The sequence below is a fragment of the Girardinichthys multiradiatus genome, chromosome 14 (genome assembly GCF_021462225.1).
Source record: "Girardinichthys multiradiatus isolate DD_20200921_A chromosome 14, DD_fGirMul_XY1, whole genome shotgun sequence".
Lineage (NCBI taxonomy): Eukaryota > Metazoa > Chordata > Actinopteri > Cyprinodontiformes > Goodeidae > Girardinichthys > Girardinichthys multiradiatus.
The window spans coordinates 33,545,795-33,560,980 of NC_061807.1; the positions used below are offsets into that span (position 1 = coordinate 33,545,795).

Below are 15,186 nucleotides of genomic sequence, written 5' to 3' on the forward strand. Positions count from 1 at the left end.
CCACTCCTTGTCATCCTCCAGTTTTTTCCCTAATCTGCTCAGTTTTAAACTTTACACAGTATTACACATTTCATTCTCCAGCTTTCAGCATTCACTTTAATACACCGTTGCAAAACCATCACTTCATTCTTTGTATTCATGCTTTACAAATGATTAATGTTATATTTCTTTCATATATAGCTGATTGAGAATGTCAAACCTTAATGTTTTTCCTCTAATTCTCAGTCCTTAACCACATTTCAATCATACATCTTTTAACTTGTTAATCAAAGACTACTAATTTTATTCAATACATGTGAAAGAATATAAAATCATCATCACTTGTTTATATTTTTGCAAAAGATAAGACAGATAACATGTAGCAGATAATATGTGGCTCCACACAGGCCTCTCCAGTCTCTCAGCTCCAGAATATGAGAACAAGCTTGTTTCACTCCTCACTGCTTCAACTGTGTGTTTTAATAATTATTGCATGGATTACATATAAGGATATTTATTGTAACTTTTATGGAGTTAACTGTGAGCAGTTACTAAATGGTGCATGGATTACATGGAAAGATCTTACCTTATTTTGACACATCATTATAATCGACATCATCGTCATTTTAGCTTTATTTGTTGCTTACTGCCTTGCTGTGTCCGTTGTTTCCACAGACGGAAGGAACTGACCTCTTAATCAGATGAAGTCTTTCAGCAAATCCTTCTTGATACTGGTGGAGGCTACTGAAGGAATCGCCCTTTAAGTGGGGAAATAAGAATTTCCACACTGATGTGGGTAGATTAACATGAAAAATTAAATTTAACTAGACACTTTAATGCTGGTTAAAGACTAAATTTAGCTTTTCTGCACTCCTGCAAATTTAAAGTACACACAACAAAATGTATGTAAGGGCTAAAAAAGTGGATTGTCTATGGTATGTCCCCTTTAAAGTCTCTTTAAACAGTTTAGAATAATTAAACCTCGTTAAATAATGTGTTTTTTTTGTGTTGAACTAGATGATCAAAAGTTGTCAAAAAGGAACAGTGGTATTGCCTTTTTGGTGTTTTCACGAATAGATTGCTCGTCTTAAAAATTATAAACTAATGCATAGAATGTAAGCAATATAAACTCGGTTTATATTGCTCGGTTAAAACCTGTTTCTGTCAGGTTGTTGCTAAACGGTGTCATATTAAGTTATTTCTCAAGACACACTTTATATGAGCAATATTGTGACATTTTATATAAAGTCACTTTTTTGGCCAGGTTTTCCAGTGTTGTGTAAAATTTTTAACTTCTGATACCCATTTTTACCCTATTCAGATTTGTCTGTATGACCTATAATATATGAAGTTATAGTTAAATATTTTTCGGCCCTTCCCGCAATGAGTGGTTCTTATTTATTTTTTATAGAAGCTGAGGTGATGTCACACTGCGAGTGAGACAGCAGTTGTTGTGAAATTTACTTTTCAAATATTTCAAAATAAAGACTAATTGGTTGTGAAGTTGATATTTTAAAGTCCTTTTAGCGTCTTATATTAACATAAGTACTAGTAGCTTTACTAGAACATGAGTCTCTGTGTGTATTCTTAGGGATTGTAGATCCTTACCTTAACATTAAGATTTACAACAGACATCCAACATCTCCCATGATCGAGGTTGGAAGCCTCAGAAGGACAAAACAGAGCAACCTTCCTGTATTCAGTTCAGCCTTCATGTTATCTACTGAAAGTCTTGCTCTCTCTCAGCCTAAACAAACTGTAGAAAAGCATCTTACATCTTTCCTTCTTCCTGTGACCTCATTTTACCCACCTTAGTCAGACTGAAAACAGCAAAGTTTGACTTTTCTTCACTTAGCAACAGCATCTACAGTGAAGAGTGTAATGCCAATCAAGCTGAGACTCCTGCTGTTCCAGTCTCCAGACAATTTTCTCTGTGCATCTTTATTTTTGAAATCAGAAAATCTTGCTTCCTGTCAGCTTGCTAGGCTTGTGTTGCTTACTTTTGGCTTCAAAAGTGTAGTGGTACTTGATGTAAACTGAGACATAAGAAAAATATATCATAAGTTACTCGGTCATCAGTGCAGATGTTCCTTTAAGAATGTAGACATTAAATATAAACACAAAGATTAGCCTGCTGCAGTTTGTAGCAACTTGTTAACCACATTCAGCAGGGATTTTAAGCCAATCTCTCTGGTTTTTCTTTAATTTTAGAGATGGTGTTCTAAACTTTATTTGCTTTATCATTTGAAAAGAAAAGCCACATATTACATCTGTTTGAAATATATTTTTATGCGTTGGCTGTCTTTTCTGTTTCTGTACTGCAGCGGTCCCAATCGTGGACACTACATCACTATTGTCAAGAGCCACGGCTTCTGGCTGCTGTTTGATGACGACATTGTAGAGGTAAGAGGAGACGTTTCCATTCAGTTTCAGCCACAGCCAGTCGTAATAGCCCCATACTGTGCAACCTGGGCAGAAACATGGACTATTTAACAATTCAGTGGTCTGTGTAAACACACTTGGAGCTTGAATGACCTCAGTGTTTTGTCTGTTTTTCATTCACTAGTCAGTTTGCTCATTGAGTTCACTTTAAACTTTCTTATGTAGCCATTACTGAGGTGAACTGGTGAAATGTTGGCTACAACCTTATAATTCACTATTATAAAGGAGTGATTTTTAATTAAAGTGATTACTTTTTCTTGCATTCAAAATAGTGGCATAGTTTTAAATGGGAGGGACTAAATAAATACTTTAAAAAGGGTCAAAATAATTAAGTGCAGAAACCGATGTTGAAAGAAAACAAAATTAAATAAAAAGCGAACAAAGAAACAAAATTAGAGTCTTGGCGTCCCTCAGGGGTGTGTGCACAGCCGTCCAAACTTTCTCTTATGTGGGCCAAAAACAATGTATATTTAAGCTAAAATTACAAAACATTATATTGTTTTTTTGTTTTTTTTACCTGCTCAACAATAAATTAATCATGTAGTATTTCAATACACCCCTGCTATAAAGAATAACATGCAATTAAATAGTGGACTAATGGTGGTACAGGCTTAAAAAGGCACAGTCAGTGGTCGATGTGGACTCCAGTAGAATACGCAACTCATCCTAAAATCTATCAGTGACTAACAAAGATGGGTCAAAATCAAAGCTGTTAGAGTAGCTGTTAAAATATGTTAAAGTATGAGTTCTCCCTTTCTGGAGTTGTTTGTAGTGACTGAAGTAATGAAATTTATCATTTTAATTTGAATCATGATCAGGATTTACTACGAACAAGAAACAAAATAAGAGAAAAGAAGGCAGAAGATCTCTATTATTTAGCATTAAAGATCATGGCGTCCCTCTCAGACAGTTTTCCCCAATCCTTGTTTTTCTTAGTCGACACACAGCTCTGTTCCTTTTCTTTGTAAAGGAAACATCAATCATCAGCCATGACATTTGTAGCTTGATGAAATCTTGCTGGTCAGGTTGACCTGGATTCAGCTTTTTTTTTAAATTAAATCTCAAGTTTCTATCAATGTTGGAGCCAGATTTTTTTTAAATAGAAACAGAAATGCAGGCCTTCTGATTGTCTTTATAAAGATATATTTATTACTTTAATTAATTTAATTCAGATTCATTCAGCACCTGCATCAGAACATTTTAAGGAGTTTCTTTGGGTTTTTTTTAGATTTAAAGTGCCTTGCAAAAATATTTATATCCTAGAACTCTCTGTCACATCTGTATGTTTTCTCACGTTACCAATGTACCGCGGCAGGAGAACTTATGGTGGAAGAATCTATTTTAAGCCTTTATGTAAGGCTGTGACGTGTAGACGCACACACTCGGAGCAGGATGGGGGAGAACACAGAAACGTCCGTGTTCCCTTGCTAGTTTTATCGGAGGGATGGGGGCAGATCCCCCTTCCTCCGACAGTCAAGTTAATCTTTTTCAGGTTTAATGTGCGAGTAGGACCTGATTCCCCAAAACGCCTTGGGGAAATGTATGTTTTCTGACATCTGGTCAGAGGACACCAGATTAAAGACTGGTTTGGGCCAGTGATTTATATTATGCTTGTTGCCATGTCTGTAAAAAGATAATAGATATCACCTGGATGGAGATGAATGCTGCCAGGTCCCATCTGGAGTCCAGTAGCCACCAATCAAGAATCCACAGATGACGTAGTGAGCAGTTACCAACTACCATGTGAGCAGACGTGCAACTCTGTGCCCCACTTCAGTGCTGAGGTGCTGTGGTGCCTGGAAACAGCAACTAAACACCAGGCATACAACTCCGATGAGGGGATAGGGGAGCTTTACTAGATTTTACTTACTGATTCAGAGATCGTAAAATCCTTTGCGTGTGGTCAGGACAAGACGAGCTGAGTCCAGAGTTACTGTGTTCTTTTTTAAGAGATTATGCCAAACTGAAAGGAGGTAGACTCTGATTCTCTCTCCCTCTGTTTGAATTGTGCCTGTGGGAAATGTTGAATTCCTCTAATAAAACTTCTTCTGTTTTTCGTTTGTCATTATGTCTTCATTGACATAGTGTGTGCCCTCCCTACACATAATGAAATAACTTTTTGCCTTGGGTTACTGTTTAAATAACAAATAATTGTTTTTATTGAGGCAAAAAGGTCAGCATATATCCAGTAACCTCAGCATTACTACATTTGACATTAATCCCTTACTTTATAGTTACTCCCAACTGAGATTGGAAAGGTTGCCACTACAGTTGCAGCAAAAAGTCATGTTTAATAAAAAAAAAATTAGGAGTGTATTAAAAAAGGTATTGGATTCAACTTAAGAGTTTCTGTAAATGCGCTGTATAAACGAGCCAGTCTTTGAATGGTCCTGACAGGGACGAAGGCAGGATTTCAAAATAAAATATAGCTCCTTATTCTCTCTGTCATTTTCATGTTAAACACACGGGGATCAGGAGAAAGTGAACAAACGAACTCAAACTGAATATCAGAGACTGTAAAGAGTCTCAGTGTTCAGACTTTATTCATTTGCTATGGGTCCTTATTCAACTGTTAAACGTCTGATTAACTGTTAAACCATAAGAAATGTGTATTCACTTCAGAATATTGCAGATTAATGACCATCTTATTTTTCGGACGTGTTTGCAAAGCAAATTTTATTGCACTTTTTGTTCATATAGTAGCACGTTTAAAGTCCAAAATACACAACTTTTGAATTCTTTACTGAATTTTGCCCAAAACAGTGCAATAAATCCTGATTAAGAATTTTAATAGTTGCCCAGCACTAATATATAGATGGATGAAGACAGATAGATAAATGAAGCTAGACCGATGGAGAGAAACTGATAAAAATGGAACAATAAAGATATAAATACATACATGGAGCAATACATAGAGGAGTGTTTGTGCAATAGCTGTTAAATCATAAATATTTCTGTTATATGGATTGCTGTTATTAATAGGAACATGAAAAGTATGACTGTAACTGTTTGTGTCGGCACAACCCCTCGGTATTTAACATTTTTCTGAAGAAATGGGGCCAAATTTTTAGTTTTTGTGAAACCAACTTTTCTTCTCCGGGGCAGAAACCAGAACGGACCAGAACCTAAGTATAATGGAGTTCATTTTGATCGCTGTTTCCAATGTAAATCTCATCATTTTTTTCTGAGTTTGTGCTTGCATCCACTTGTCTGATGTCCGCCCCGATGTTGATGAATGAGCTGTGAGACTTCGCCGACTGCATGTGAGCTTTGACTGTTCAGATGTGACGCTGGGACCCATGCTACGCAGAGCAAGTTAAATGCTAATGTGAATGAGTTACAACAAATGCTGTGAAACCCTTTTGGTCTGGGGTAGAGCTTCAGTTCAGCGCTCGGTTCGGCTGAATCCCCCTGCAGAAACAGTTCAAAGCATCGGTAATCTGCTTTATTAAAGGTCTGGGACACGTCACTGTCCAGTTTGAGTATAGAGTGAATATCACAGAGGGAAGCACTCTTAAGGGACTGCTGTTAGAAACTGATCCCATCAGCACCAGCGGTATTTTTCCACTACATGGAAGGAGGTCCACTCAGACATCTGGTCTGAGTGGGCCTTTGAAGCTACTTTTCCTTCACAATCAATTCTGAAGCATAAGTGAGACCTTTAGTGTAGATCATAGACAGACCAACCAAACACATATCATAGGATCTGCCAAAGTCCCTATGATATGTAAAAAAAACAATCACTTGACCACAGATATGGAGCTTTGGTTAGAAAAGACCTTTCCTCGGTTTCTTAGTTTGATGTTAATGATCACGATCAGCCCAGAATGAGTGGCTGTGTGTTACCAGGAGAAGGAGAGGAGAGGAGAGGAGAGGCTGTGTGAGAAGATACGTTCTCTACTGATAAGAGTCACAGATTGTGATTGAATTAGTCAGTTAGTCCCCGGTGCTTGGGACAAATATGCAATAAAGTCCAGCTGCCTCGTTTAATAGCGGCATAGTGTAACAAACTGTTCTGCTTCCAGCTGATGTGCAAAGGGTTTGGACATTATCCGTTTTTGCTGCCATAAAGCCTTCCTGTGTGAAAGTCAAATATTTTCCCAGAGATGTTAGAGGGCTCCTTTCTGAACATCTGGGGAACAACCTGAGAGCCCTGAATGTGTCTAACTAACCCAGTGATCCTCTCTTTCAGAAAATTGATGCACAGGCGATCGAGGAGTTCTACGGCCTGACGTCTGACATTTCCAAGAACTCCGAGTCGGGATACATCCTGTTCTACCAGTCCAGAGACTGAAGCAGGCAGCGGTGAATCCCCAGCAGACTGTCCAGTTGGCAGACAGCCGCCAGCTGCCTCCAGTACGCTCACACAAGTAATCCGGGCTTTATTCCCTGCAGGCGGAGCTTTGACCCTGGAGCACCACTGGGGACGGGTTGAGGCGCGTGCCGGTTGCATGCCAGCCTCCAGGATTCCAAATCCTTTGAGACCACACTGCAACAAGCACCTTAATATACAAAAAAAAGCCCACTCTCCGACACTCGCTTTGCACTGTGGCACCAGGATGGGAACCGTCCTGCTTTCCAATGAGGCTGATGTGATCGTGTGTGTGTTATTAAAGGCAGAGGCTACAGATGAAGTAGCCTCAATTTCACAGCATTTTCTGCCTGCATATTATACCTTGCTACATTAGTTTCCCCTACAGTGGTGGGAAAGCTTGAATACAGCCTTTCTGTGTTCACCAGCCAAGAGGTGACGATCCGACAGCACTGTAAGATGTCCGGCCAGTCACCTCTGACCCTCTGACATCTCATGTAGGGTTGGAGGCTGAATGTGTAAGCTGAGCACTGTGTGAAGGAGCAGTTTTGTAGTGTTTGTAAAGGGTGATTTGGTGCCAGCAGCGTACAGCACTAAAGTCAGAGTATCTGAAGCAAGGCAGCCACTGGAGGGGTGGGAATACATCTCCATCTGATGAACACAGCTCCATTTTTATTATGAAAGAACAAAAAAATCTACCTGTATTTTAAATATTCAAACAAGTGAAGTAAACCGACCAAATATTCAGTTTGCAGTATCTATAATTTATCCTTGTCAGTGTTTTATCAGTTTAATATTGTTTTTCTGCTTGTTCCTGGTTTTAGGAACAGAACAATGTTTTTTTAATGAAGCTGCAGTTTTTCTTTTTGGTTTTGAGTATCAAGACTAGTGATGAGTCTTACAGTAGCAACCTCTGAAAGCTATCCTGTTGAAGTGGACTGAGGCTCAAAGGTTGGTTATGAAGTGGAGCCATTAGGAGCCGTGTCTGGTGCCATAGTGGAGAAAAACGTACGAAAGGAGACTGAAGGAAGAGCAAGTTTAGAAAACACAGGCTGACTTTTTTTTCTTGATCAAGTTCTAGAATATCCAGTTTCAATCTATTTATAGAAAGCGACGGACAGAAAGACCGATGCTTCTCACCACGGTCAGTTCTAGATGTCAGCTTTAGCCAGATTCTGTTGGATATCCGCTCAAGCGTTGCTTGACCAGCTGCAGCTCTGGGCATCAGACGGATCTCTTCCTTGACACCTCGCGGTCAGAAATGGTAGCTCCCAGTGAGGCTGCAGCAGAGCACATCTTCCCTTTTTTTTTTTTTTTGTCTCTACAGTTTGATCCAGCTGACTTTCCTCATGATCTCCTTCTCCAAACCATTCTATTATAAATGTCCGTGTGGTTTAAACTCCTCTCCATGAGGTGAAAGGTCTCTAGGGAACTTTCCCTCCACCCACACGTTGCTCTGTGCTGTCAGTCAGCTGTGTACATGAGCTGGATGATGCCATAACCTTTTTTCCTCTTTGTAAAAGAGAAGATGCTGGTCATTCCATCAGGAAGCCATCTGCCACAGGATGTTTTCGGGCCCTGTGTGCATTTTTAGGGGAGTTTCATACCCAATTTTAAGTAATTTTCTATAATCAACTTATATTCTATAAGAAATGTGTTTATGTAACATAACTATCAACTAATTTGAGCTAGAATTCAAATTTATTCTGACATATTTAAATTGTTAACGTGGCATTGGCACAGTCAGCTGGCTCTAAACGGGGAATTACAAACAAAATGCATAAAAAAGGAATGTATTCTAAAGGTCTTAGAAAATAACATAAATAAGTGACCCCTGAGCGAAAAGACAAAGCTAGCTATTCAAACATTTTTTTGTTCATGAAATACACAATATCATGACTTGCTGTACCAAAAGGAGTGCCACCTTTGACTCTTTTAATGTAACTTTATTTGGAAACACTTGCTGGCAACAAGCCACAGGAATTAGTGTGTCTGTTGGAATATTAAACACCCATCTGTGTTACAGATCAAACATTAGAAATGAGGGAAAACCCGGTTTCTTCAGGGCTATAAAAAGGTTTGATGGTGTCGACCTTTAGATATATGTTTAGATCTTCCATCAGTGCGTTCCTCTGTGTAGTCCTACCCTGCAGGGAAAAGGACCTTTCCGTCATATCCTTGGTTTTGGGGAAGCGTTTTCTAGCCCAGAATAGGAGACTAGGCTCATTTGTTGGCTTCTCTTGAGGAAGCTCTGTGATTTTTACCAACCACTTCATAACATGAATGTTACACCACATTTCCATTCAGCTCTTCTACTGATAAGAGTATTTAAAGCAGTCTAGGTACTGCTCAGGCACATAGCTTCCCCCAATAGGTCAGTGGTAGACATTGAACGTCGTTCAAATTGCAAACCTCATATATTTACTTGTATTTGATCAGTGGCAGACAATGCACCTCTTCCAACAGAGGTTTTCATTCATCACTAACATGTCTGCGTTTTTCCAGCTACCTGTTACAATGTCAAGCACATTAACCGGCGCGCTCGGCCCACTCCCTCTTCATAAGGGAGGTCCAGGTGCTGGAGCGTTAATGGAAACCTGCCATCTTTAGAATCTAAGATGTTTATAAGTCCACGTTTTACTTCTGAATGTTCTCACTTCCTCTGACATGGCAGGCATAATGAAGGTGTTTGGACGTGCCTACTTTTGCCAACCTTTAATCACAAAAGGTTTTAAAATCACCCCCTCAAGCACGTCTTTCAAAGGTTAGAGACCTGAAAAGACAACACTACTTCCTCTCCATGCCTCTGCTGCTCTTAAACGTACTGAAGAAGGTTGTGGTAAAACGTTTGGGTGGGGGGTAGTTGCTTCGTTTTTCACCAGTTCCAACAAATTTGCGGACTTCTGGCAGTACAGTTAATCTTAAAATGAAGACTTTAAGGAGAAACTCTGGACTGACTTTCACACATACCCGGTGAGGTTCCTGTTCGGCTTTCTGAAAGCTGAACCAAAAAGCACAAAAGCGCGACTGGGAGAAAAGTTCACAGATTGAGTTGATTGTTATGAATTGTTTTCAAACGTAATTTCTGACGAGGCTTTTATTTTTTTATTTAAACCATATTTGTAATATTATTATTATGAATGTATGTTAACTTTAGTTTTTAATGTTTTTTTTTTTTTTTTATACAATTTGCTGATTTTCTCCAGTCTACTTTTGGGAGTTTAATTTGAGATGTTGATGTGTACATAAATACAGATATTAATATTATGACTGGGATATAAATAGGTGCTTGCTTAAAATATTCGGCAGGCTGGCTGGCTTGAGAAGCGAGGGTCAGCGTTAAGTGTGGAGAAGAAGGCCCGGTGCTAAGAGAGGAACAGCTCTGGGAGCCGACGACTCGCCGCACTGAAAAACACCTAAACAACCAAAGGATCTCCTTTTTCCGAAATGTGTTGGAATGTATTTGTTGGAAGGAAAATCTGTTCTGAACAACATAAAAGATTCTGGAAAAAAAAAGAAGTGTTTATTTTTATTTTATTTAAAAGGTATTGAGGTCACACTTTAAGACACATGCTAAATGGAATCGCTACATTGGAGAGTGTATAGTTTAGTTTTGGAGCAAAAAAGACAACATTTTTTCAAGTATTTTGATGTATTTAAACCGATCCATTATCCCTGCTATGCAATAAATAGACCCAGCAACGTGGTCTAAGAAGTATTCCCACAGCATGATGCCTGCACCATCATGTTTTCGCTTCACTTGACATGTTCATCCTAACAAATCAACTTTCTGGGCTGTTTTTCTGAGCAATCTCTAAGATTACCAATTTATTTAGTAATCTAAAACAAGCATGTACAACATTTTAAATTGGGACCACTTGTTTGACTCATGTTTATTCACAGGGTGAATGACCTCTGCTGCTGTTATATTGAACACAGCCTTGCAGTAATGATTTATTTGTACGCAATCAGCAGCAGCATGTCATGCTGTTGGGTCTCTTTGGTTTTCTTTTGCTGTACTTAACCTGATTTCTACCAAAGCAGGGAGATTGATCTGTTGAAGTTGGACTGCTGTTGGTTTTAACAGAGTTGTATCTCAGTAAAATTAAATGACACTTATCAAGTGGACATGGTTTTCCAACTTGTTCCTTTGCTGCAGATTTTCCTGTCCGCATGAATTTTCTGAGACAGATTCCCTTATGAAAAACCATTTTTTCTTTATTAGTCAGGGTACAACTTTCAGATAAGCTGTGCAGGATGGAGCCTTCCCACACACTTCAGAATTTCCACGATGCATTTCCAACTCGGTTGAGATCCAGACTTTTTGTTGGCGATGGCGAAGTCATTAAGCTGATCCGCCTTTCCTTGAGAGGTTTTACCACATACCATCCTGAGAATGGACTTCCTCATCACCAAACCTACTCTGGATTGAATTAAATATCCACCTGTATTTACTGCAGAGCCACTTCCTCCATGTGTCCTTGATCAATGTGCTAGATTTACTCAGGCCACCGTCTTTACAGTGCCTTGCAAAAGTATGCATACATTTTCACATTTTGCCGTATTGCTACGTTTACCTTCAGTGAATTTTATTGGGATTTTCTGTTATATACCAACACAATGCTGTGCCTAATTGTGAAGCAGAAGGAAAATGACATACGTCATTTTACAAATAAAATACTAGAGTTTGTCATGTTGTTGCATTCAGTCCCTTTTACTCTGACACCCATAAGTAAAATGCAGTGCAACCAATTGCCAGAAGTAACCTAATTGACTAGTCTGCCTGTGTGTAATTTCAGAGGTTTTTCAAATGTTTTACTAATACAAAACTGAAGTGAGGTGTAGGTTTGACCAAATGTTCAACTAATAGATGTTCCTAGGTTTTACTCCAGCCTCATTGTTAAGGTATTATTTTAATTAGGTTGTAAAGATGTTTAAAAACCATTAAATTAATATTTTATTGTAGTAGCGTATTCTCACTGTGGAAATCACCATTGCCTGATTTAAGGATATTCCCATAAACAACTAACTAAAGCATTTTACAAATTTCTTCATTTACTTTATCTAGTTAGAGCGTCTATGAAATTTGAATTCGCAATCCATAACTTGCTGTTTCCCTGGGGTATATATACTTGTATAACATGGCAGAAAGGCCTCATTCTCATAGCCATTCTTCAAAATGGGAAAGAAAAGGGAACACAGCAGTTAAAGATGTGTGTTGATATTCAAAAGTCAGTCACTACAAGAAAATCACGTACATTTACACATTTGTAAAGTCAGATATAATAATTAAGTGAAATAACTACTGGAACTGATTGCGGCTTTGCAGCTGATGATTAATGTTTCAGGTTTTTGTTAATATTATTCAGTGGATTAAAACCCATGTTAAGATGTAAGGTTTTTGTAACGTAAAAATGAGGCCGTGATGGATCATTTTCAGACTTTCCTCACCTTTAATGTGACATTTATTCTGTACAACTCTGCAGAAAACCGGGTTAGAGGAAAAGCTAAAGAAACCTGGTGCAAATGTAGGAACATTCTTAAATTTGTTGGAAGCACCTTTTGATTCAATTCCAGGTAGCGGTCTTCTTAGGTAGGAGTCTGTCAGCATCACCTATCTTTACTTGACAACATTAGACCAATCTACCTTCCAGAAGTCCTCCAAATCTCTTAGATTGTGAGTGCATCTCTTGTCCACAAACCTCTTCAGGTGACCCCACAGATTTTCTGTCAGATTTAGTTCTGAAGTCTGAAAGCAATTATTTTTGTTATTTTTCAATGTATTTAAGAGTAGAAAACTAAAATCCCCCTTTAGCCTTATCATTTTAAACACTTGAAGGTTTCGGGTCAAACGTTTTGGTATTTAGAACCATTCATGATTTCAACCATCTTTACCAAAAGTAATGTTTCATCTGAAGAACGAATGAACCCCAGATCATGATACTGCCACCACTGTTGTTGCTGTGTTCTTTTTGGTTATGTGTCGTGTTGTTTTTATGCCAAACTTACATTTCAAAGTCGTGACCAAAACATTCCACTTGGGACCATAGCACATTGTTCCAGAAGTTTACGGACATTCATAGTTAGGAGTCAACGTTTTCTTTGGAAGGAAAGAGTTAAATGGACACAATCAGTCATCCACCCATTCATACACATTCACACACTGACAGCGGTAGGCTACATTATAGCTACAGCTGCCCTGAGGCACACTGACAGACGCCATACAATCGGTGCCACCGAACCCTCTGACCACCATCAGCAGGCAAGGCGGGTGCCTGACTGATACCTTTGTTGAATGCGATCCTCCTCCACCTCTCTGCAAATACAACTTTAGCTGTAGAATCCAAATGAGGACACATTGTGTAAATCTAACTAGAACAGCTGAACTTTATTTCTGACTAGTTTCAAAGAACACATCAACATGATGTAGTAGCCAAGAAGACTGAATGGTGAAACTACACCAGAAGCTAGTTCAACAAGTATTAATTTAAGGGTGTTCGCACTTAAAGCACATTATTGCAGGTTTTTATTTGTCACAGTTTTCCTTTTGAAATTTTTGTTTTGTACATAATATATTATAAATTACAATAAAGTGAAAAAGCTTGTGTAACGATAATCACAAAAAACGTGTATATTTTACAGAGGTGTGTGCAGTTTTATGTATCCCCAATAGACTCTGATGGATCACTTTAGGGTTTAGACTATACATCTGGCCTTATGTTTGTTATGAAAGGATTCAGAAAGCGTGTTTTACAGCCATATGAAATTTCAATGTGGGATTATCTTTCATGTTGCTATCAAGTTTCTAATCAATCAGGTGGAAAGGTAAAATTATGGCTTAAAAAATCCACAACTTAGTTTATTCAAAGAGCAATGATGAGGCGGTTTTTTCTGTGTTTTTCAGTAGACAAGAGCTTTCATCTGACAGATATGTCTGACTGAAGCACTAGTGCCTTAAAATCACAGCCCAGCAATTAAATGGGAGCTGCTGAGGTCCAAAGCTTAAAAACTTTCTGCCTGCGTGTTAAATGTGAGATCATCGTTTTTCTGGAAGGTGTTTTTTGAAATCTTTCTTCTTACTCATATTATGGCATCTCACGTTTGTTTCTCGGCCAAAACCAAAAGACTTGAACTCCAAGAAAGTCTCAAACAGTGGCTCAGTGAGCTCATCGCTCTTCTTCTGTGTACAGTGCAGTCAACAAAAAGCATGAAAGAGACAGAGTTCAGGAACACTTTAATAGGTTTCCCGATGGGATAGAAAAACCGACAAAAGAAAAATATAGGCAATTTCCTCTACAATGAATAGAAAAAAAAACATATGAGACAATCACCTGTTCAGGTGTAGGGCAGACTCTGTACAGTTTATGTTTGTGGGTTGGGAAAACAACAGGAACAAGGATTCAAATCGTCTGCTTAGCTGCTAGGTGTTGTACATTATATACACTGTATTGTCAAACCTCCTGACCATGATCTCATGTGTCCACAGAGTGTGGTAAAAGCTAAAAACGGGAAATGCTGCCCTCTAGAGCTATATATATACAGGTCCTTCTCAAAAAATTAGCATATTGTGATAAAGTTCATTATTTTCCATAATGTCATGATGAAAATTTAACATTCATATATTTTAGATTCATTGCACACTAACTGAAATATTTCAGGTCTTTTATTGTCTTAATATGGATGATTTTGGCATACAGCTCATGAAAACCCAAAATTCCTATCTCACAAAATTAGCATATTTTATCCGACCAATAAATGAAAAGTGTTTTTAATACAAAAAACATCAACCTTCAAATAATCATGTACAGTTATGCACTCAATACTTGGTCGGGAATCCTTTTGCAGAAATGACTGCTTCAATGCGGCGTGGCATGGAGGCAATCAGCCTGTGGCACTGCTGAGGTCTTATGGAGGCCCAGGATGCTTCGATAGCGGCCTTTAGCTCATCCAGAGTGTTGGGTCTTGAGTCTCTCAACGTTCTCTTCACAATATCCCACAGATTCTCTATGGGGTTCAGGTCAGGAGAGTTGGCAGGTCAATTGAGCACAGTGATACCATGGTCAGTAAACCATTTACCAGTGGTTTTGACACTGTGAGCAGGTGCCAGGTCGTGCTGAAAAATGAAATCTTCATCTCCATAAAGCTTTTCAGCAGATGGAAGCATGAAGTGCTCCAAAATCTCCTGATAGCTAGCTGCATTGACCCTGCCCTTGATAAAACACAGTGGACCAACACCAGCAGCTGACACGGCAACCAGACCATCACTGACTGTGGGTACTTGACACTGGACTTCTGGCATTTTGGCATTTCCTTCTCCGCAGTCTTCCTCCAGACTCTGGCACCTTGATTTCCGAATGACATGCAGAATTTGCTTTCATCCGAAAAAAGTACTTTGGACCACTGAGCAACAGTCCAGTGCTGCTTCTCTGTAGCCCAGGTCAGGCGCTTCTGCC

At 38.8% G+C, this 15,186-nt stretch overlaps 1 protein-coding gene across 5 annotated transcripts in view; it reads left to right on the forward strand.

The window, feature by feature from the left end:
- The window catches only part of usp12b (ubiquitin specific peptidase 12b), a 29,099-nt gene extending 18,238 nt beyond the window's left edge, over positions 1 to 10,861 (forward strand). For 3 of the 5 annotated variants that reach the window (XM_047385517.1, XM_047385515.1, XM_047385518.1), the window contains 2 exons: positions 2,304 to 2,382; positions 6,614 to 10,861. In XM_047385517.1, coding sequence (XP_047241473.1) covers positions 2,304 to 2,382; positions 6,614 to 6,715 — 181 coding nt within the window. In that variant the 3' untranslated portion in view covers positions 6,716 to 10,861. Of the gene's footprint in view, positions 1 to 2,303; positions 2,383 to 4,054; positions 4,479 to 6,613 lie in introns of those variants that run through there. The other 2 variants (XR_007041328.1, XM_047385516.1) reach the window with 2 other exon arrangements.
- Positions 10,862 to 15,186: the final 4,325 nt, after the last annotated feature.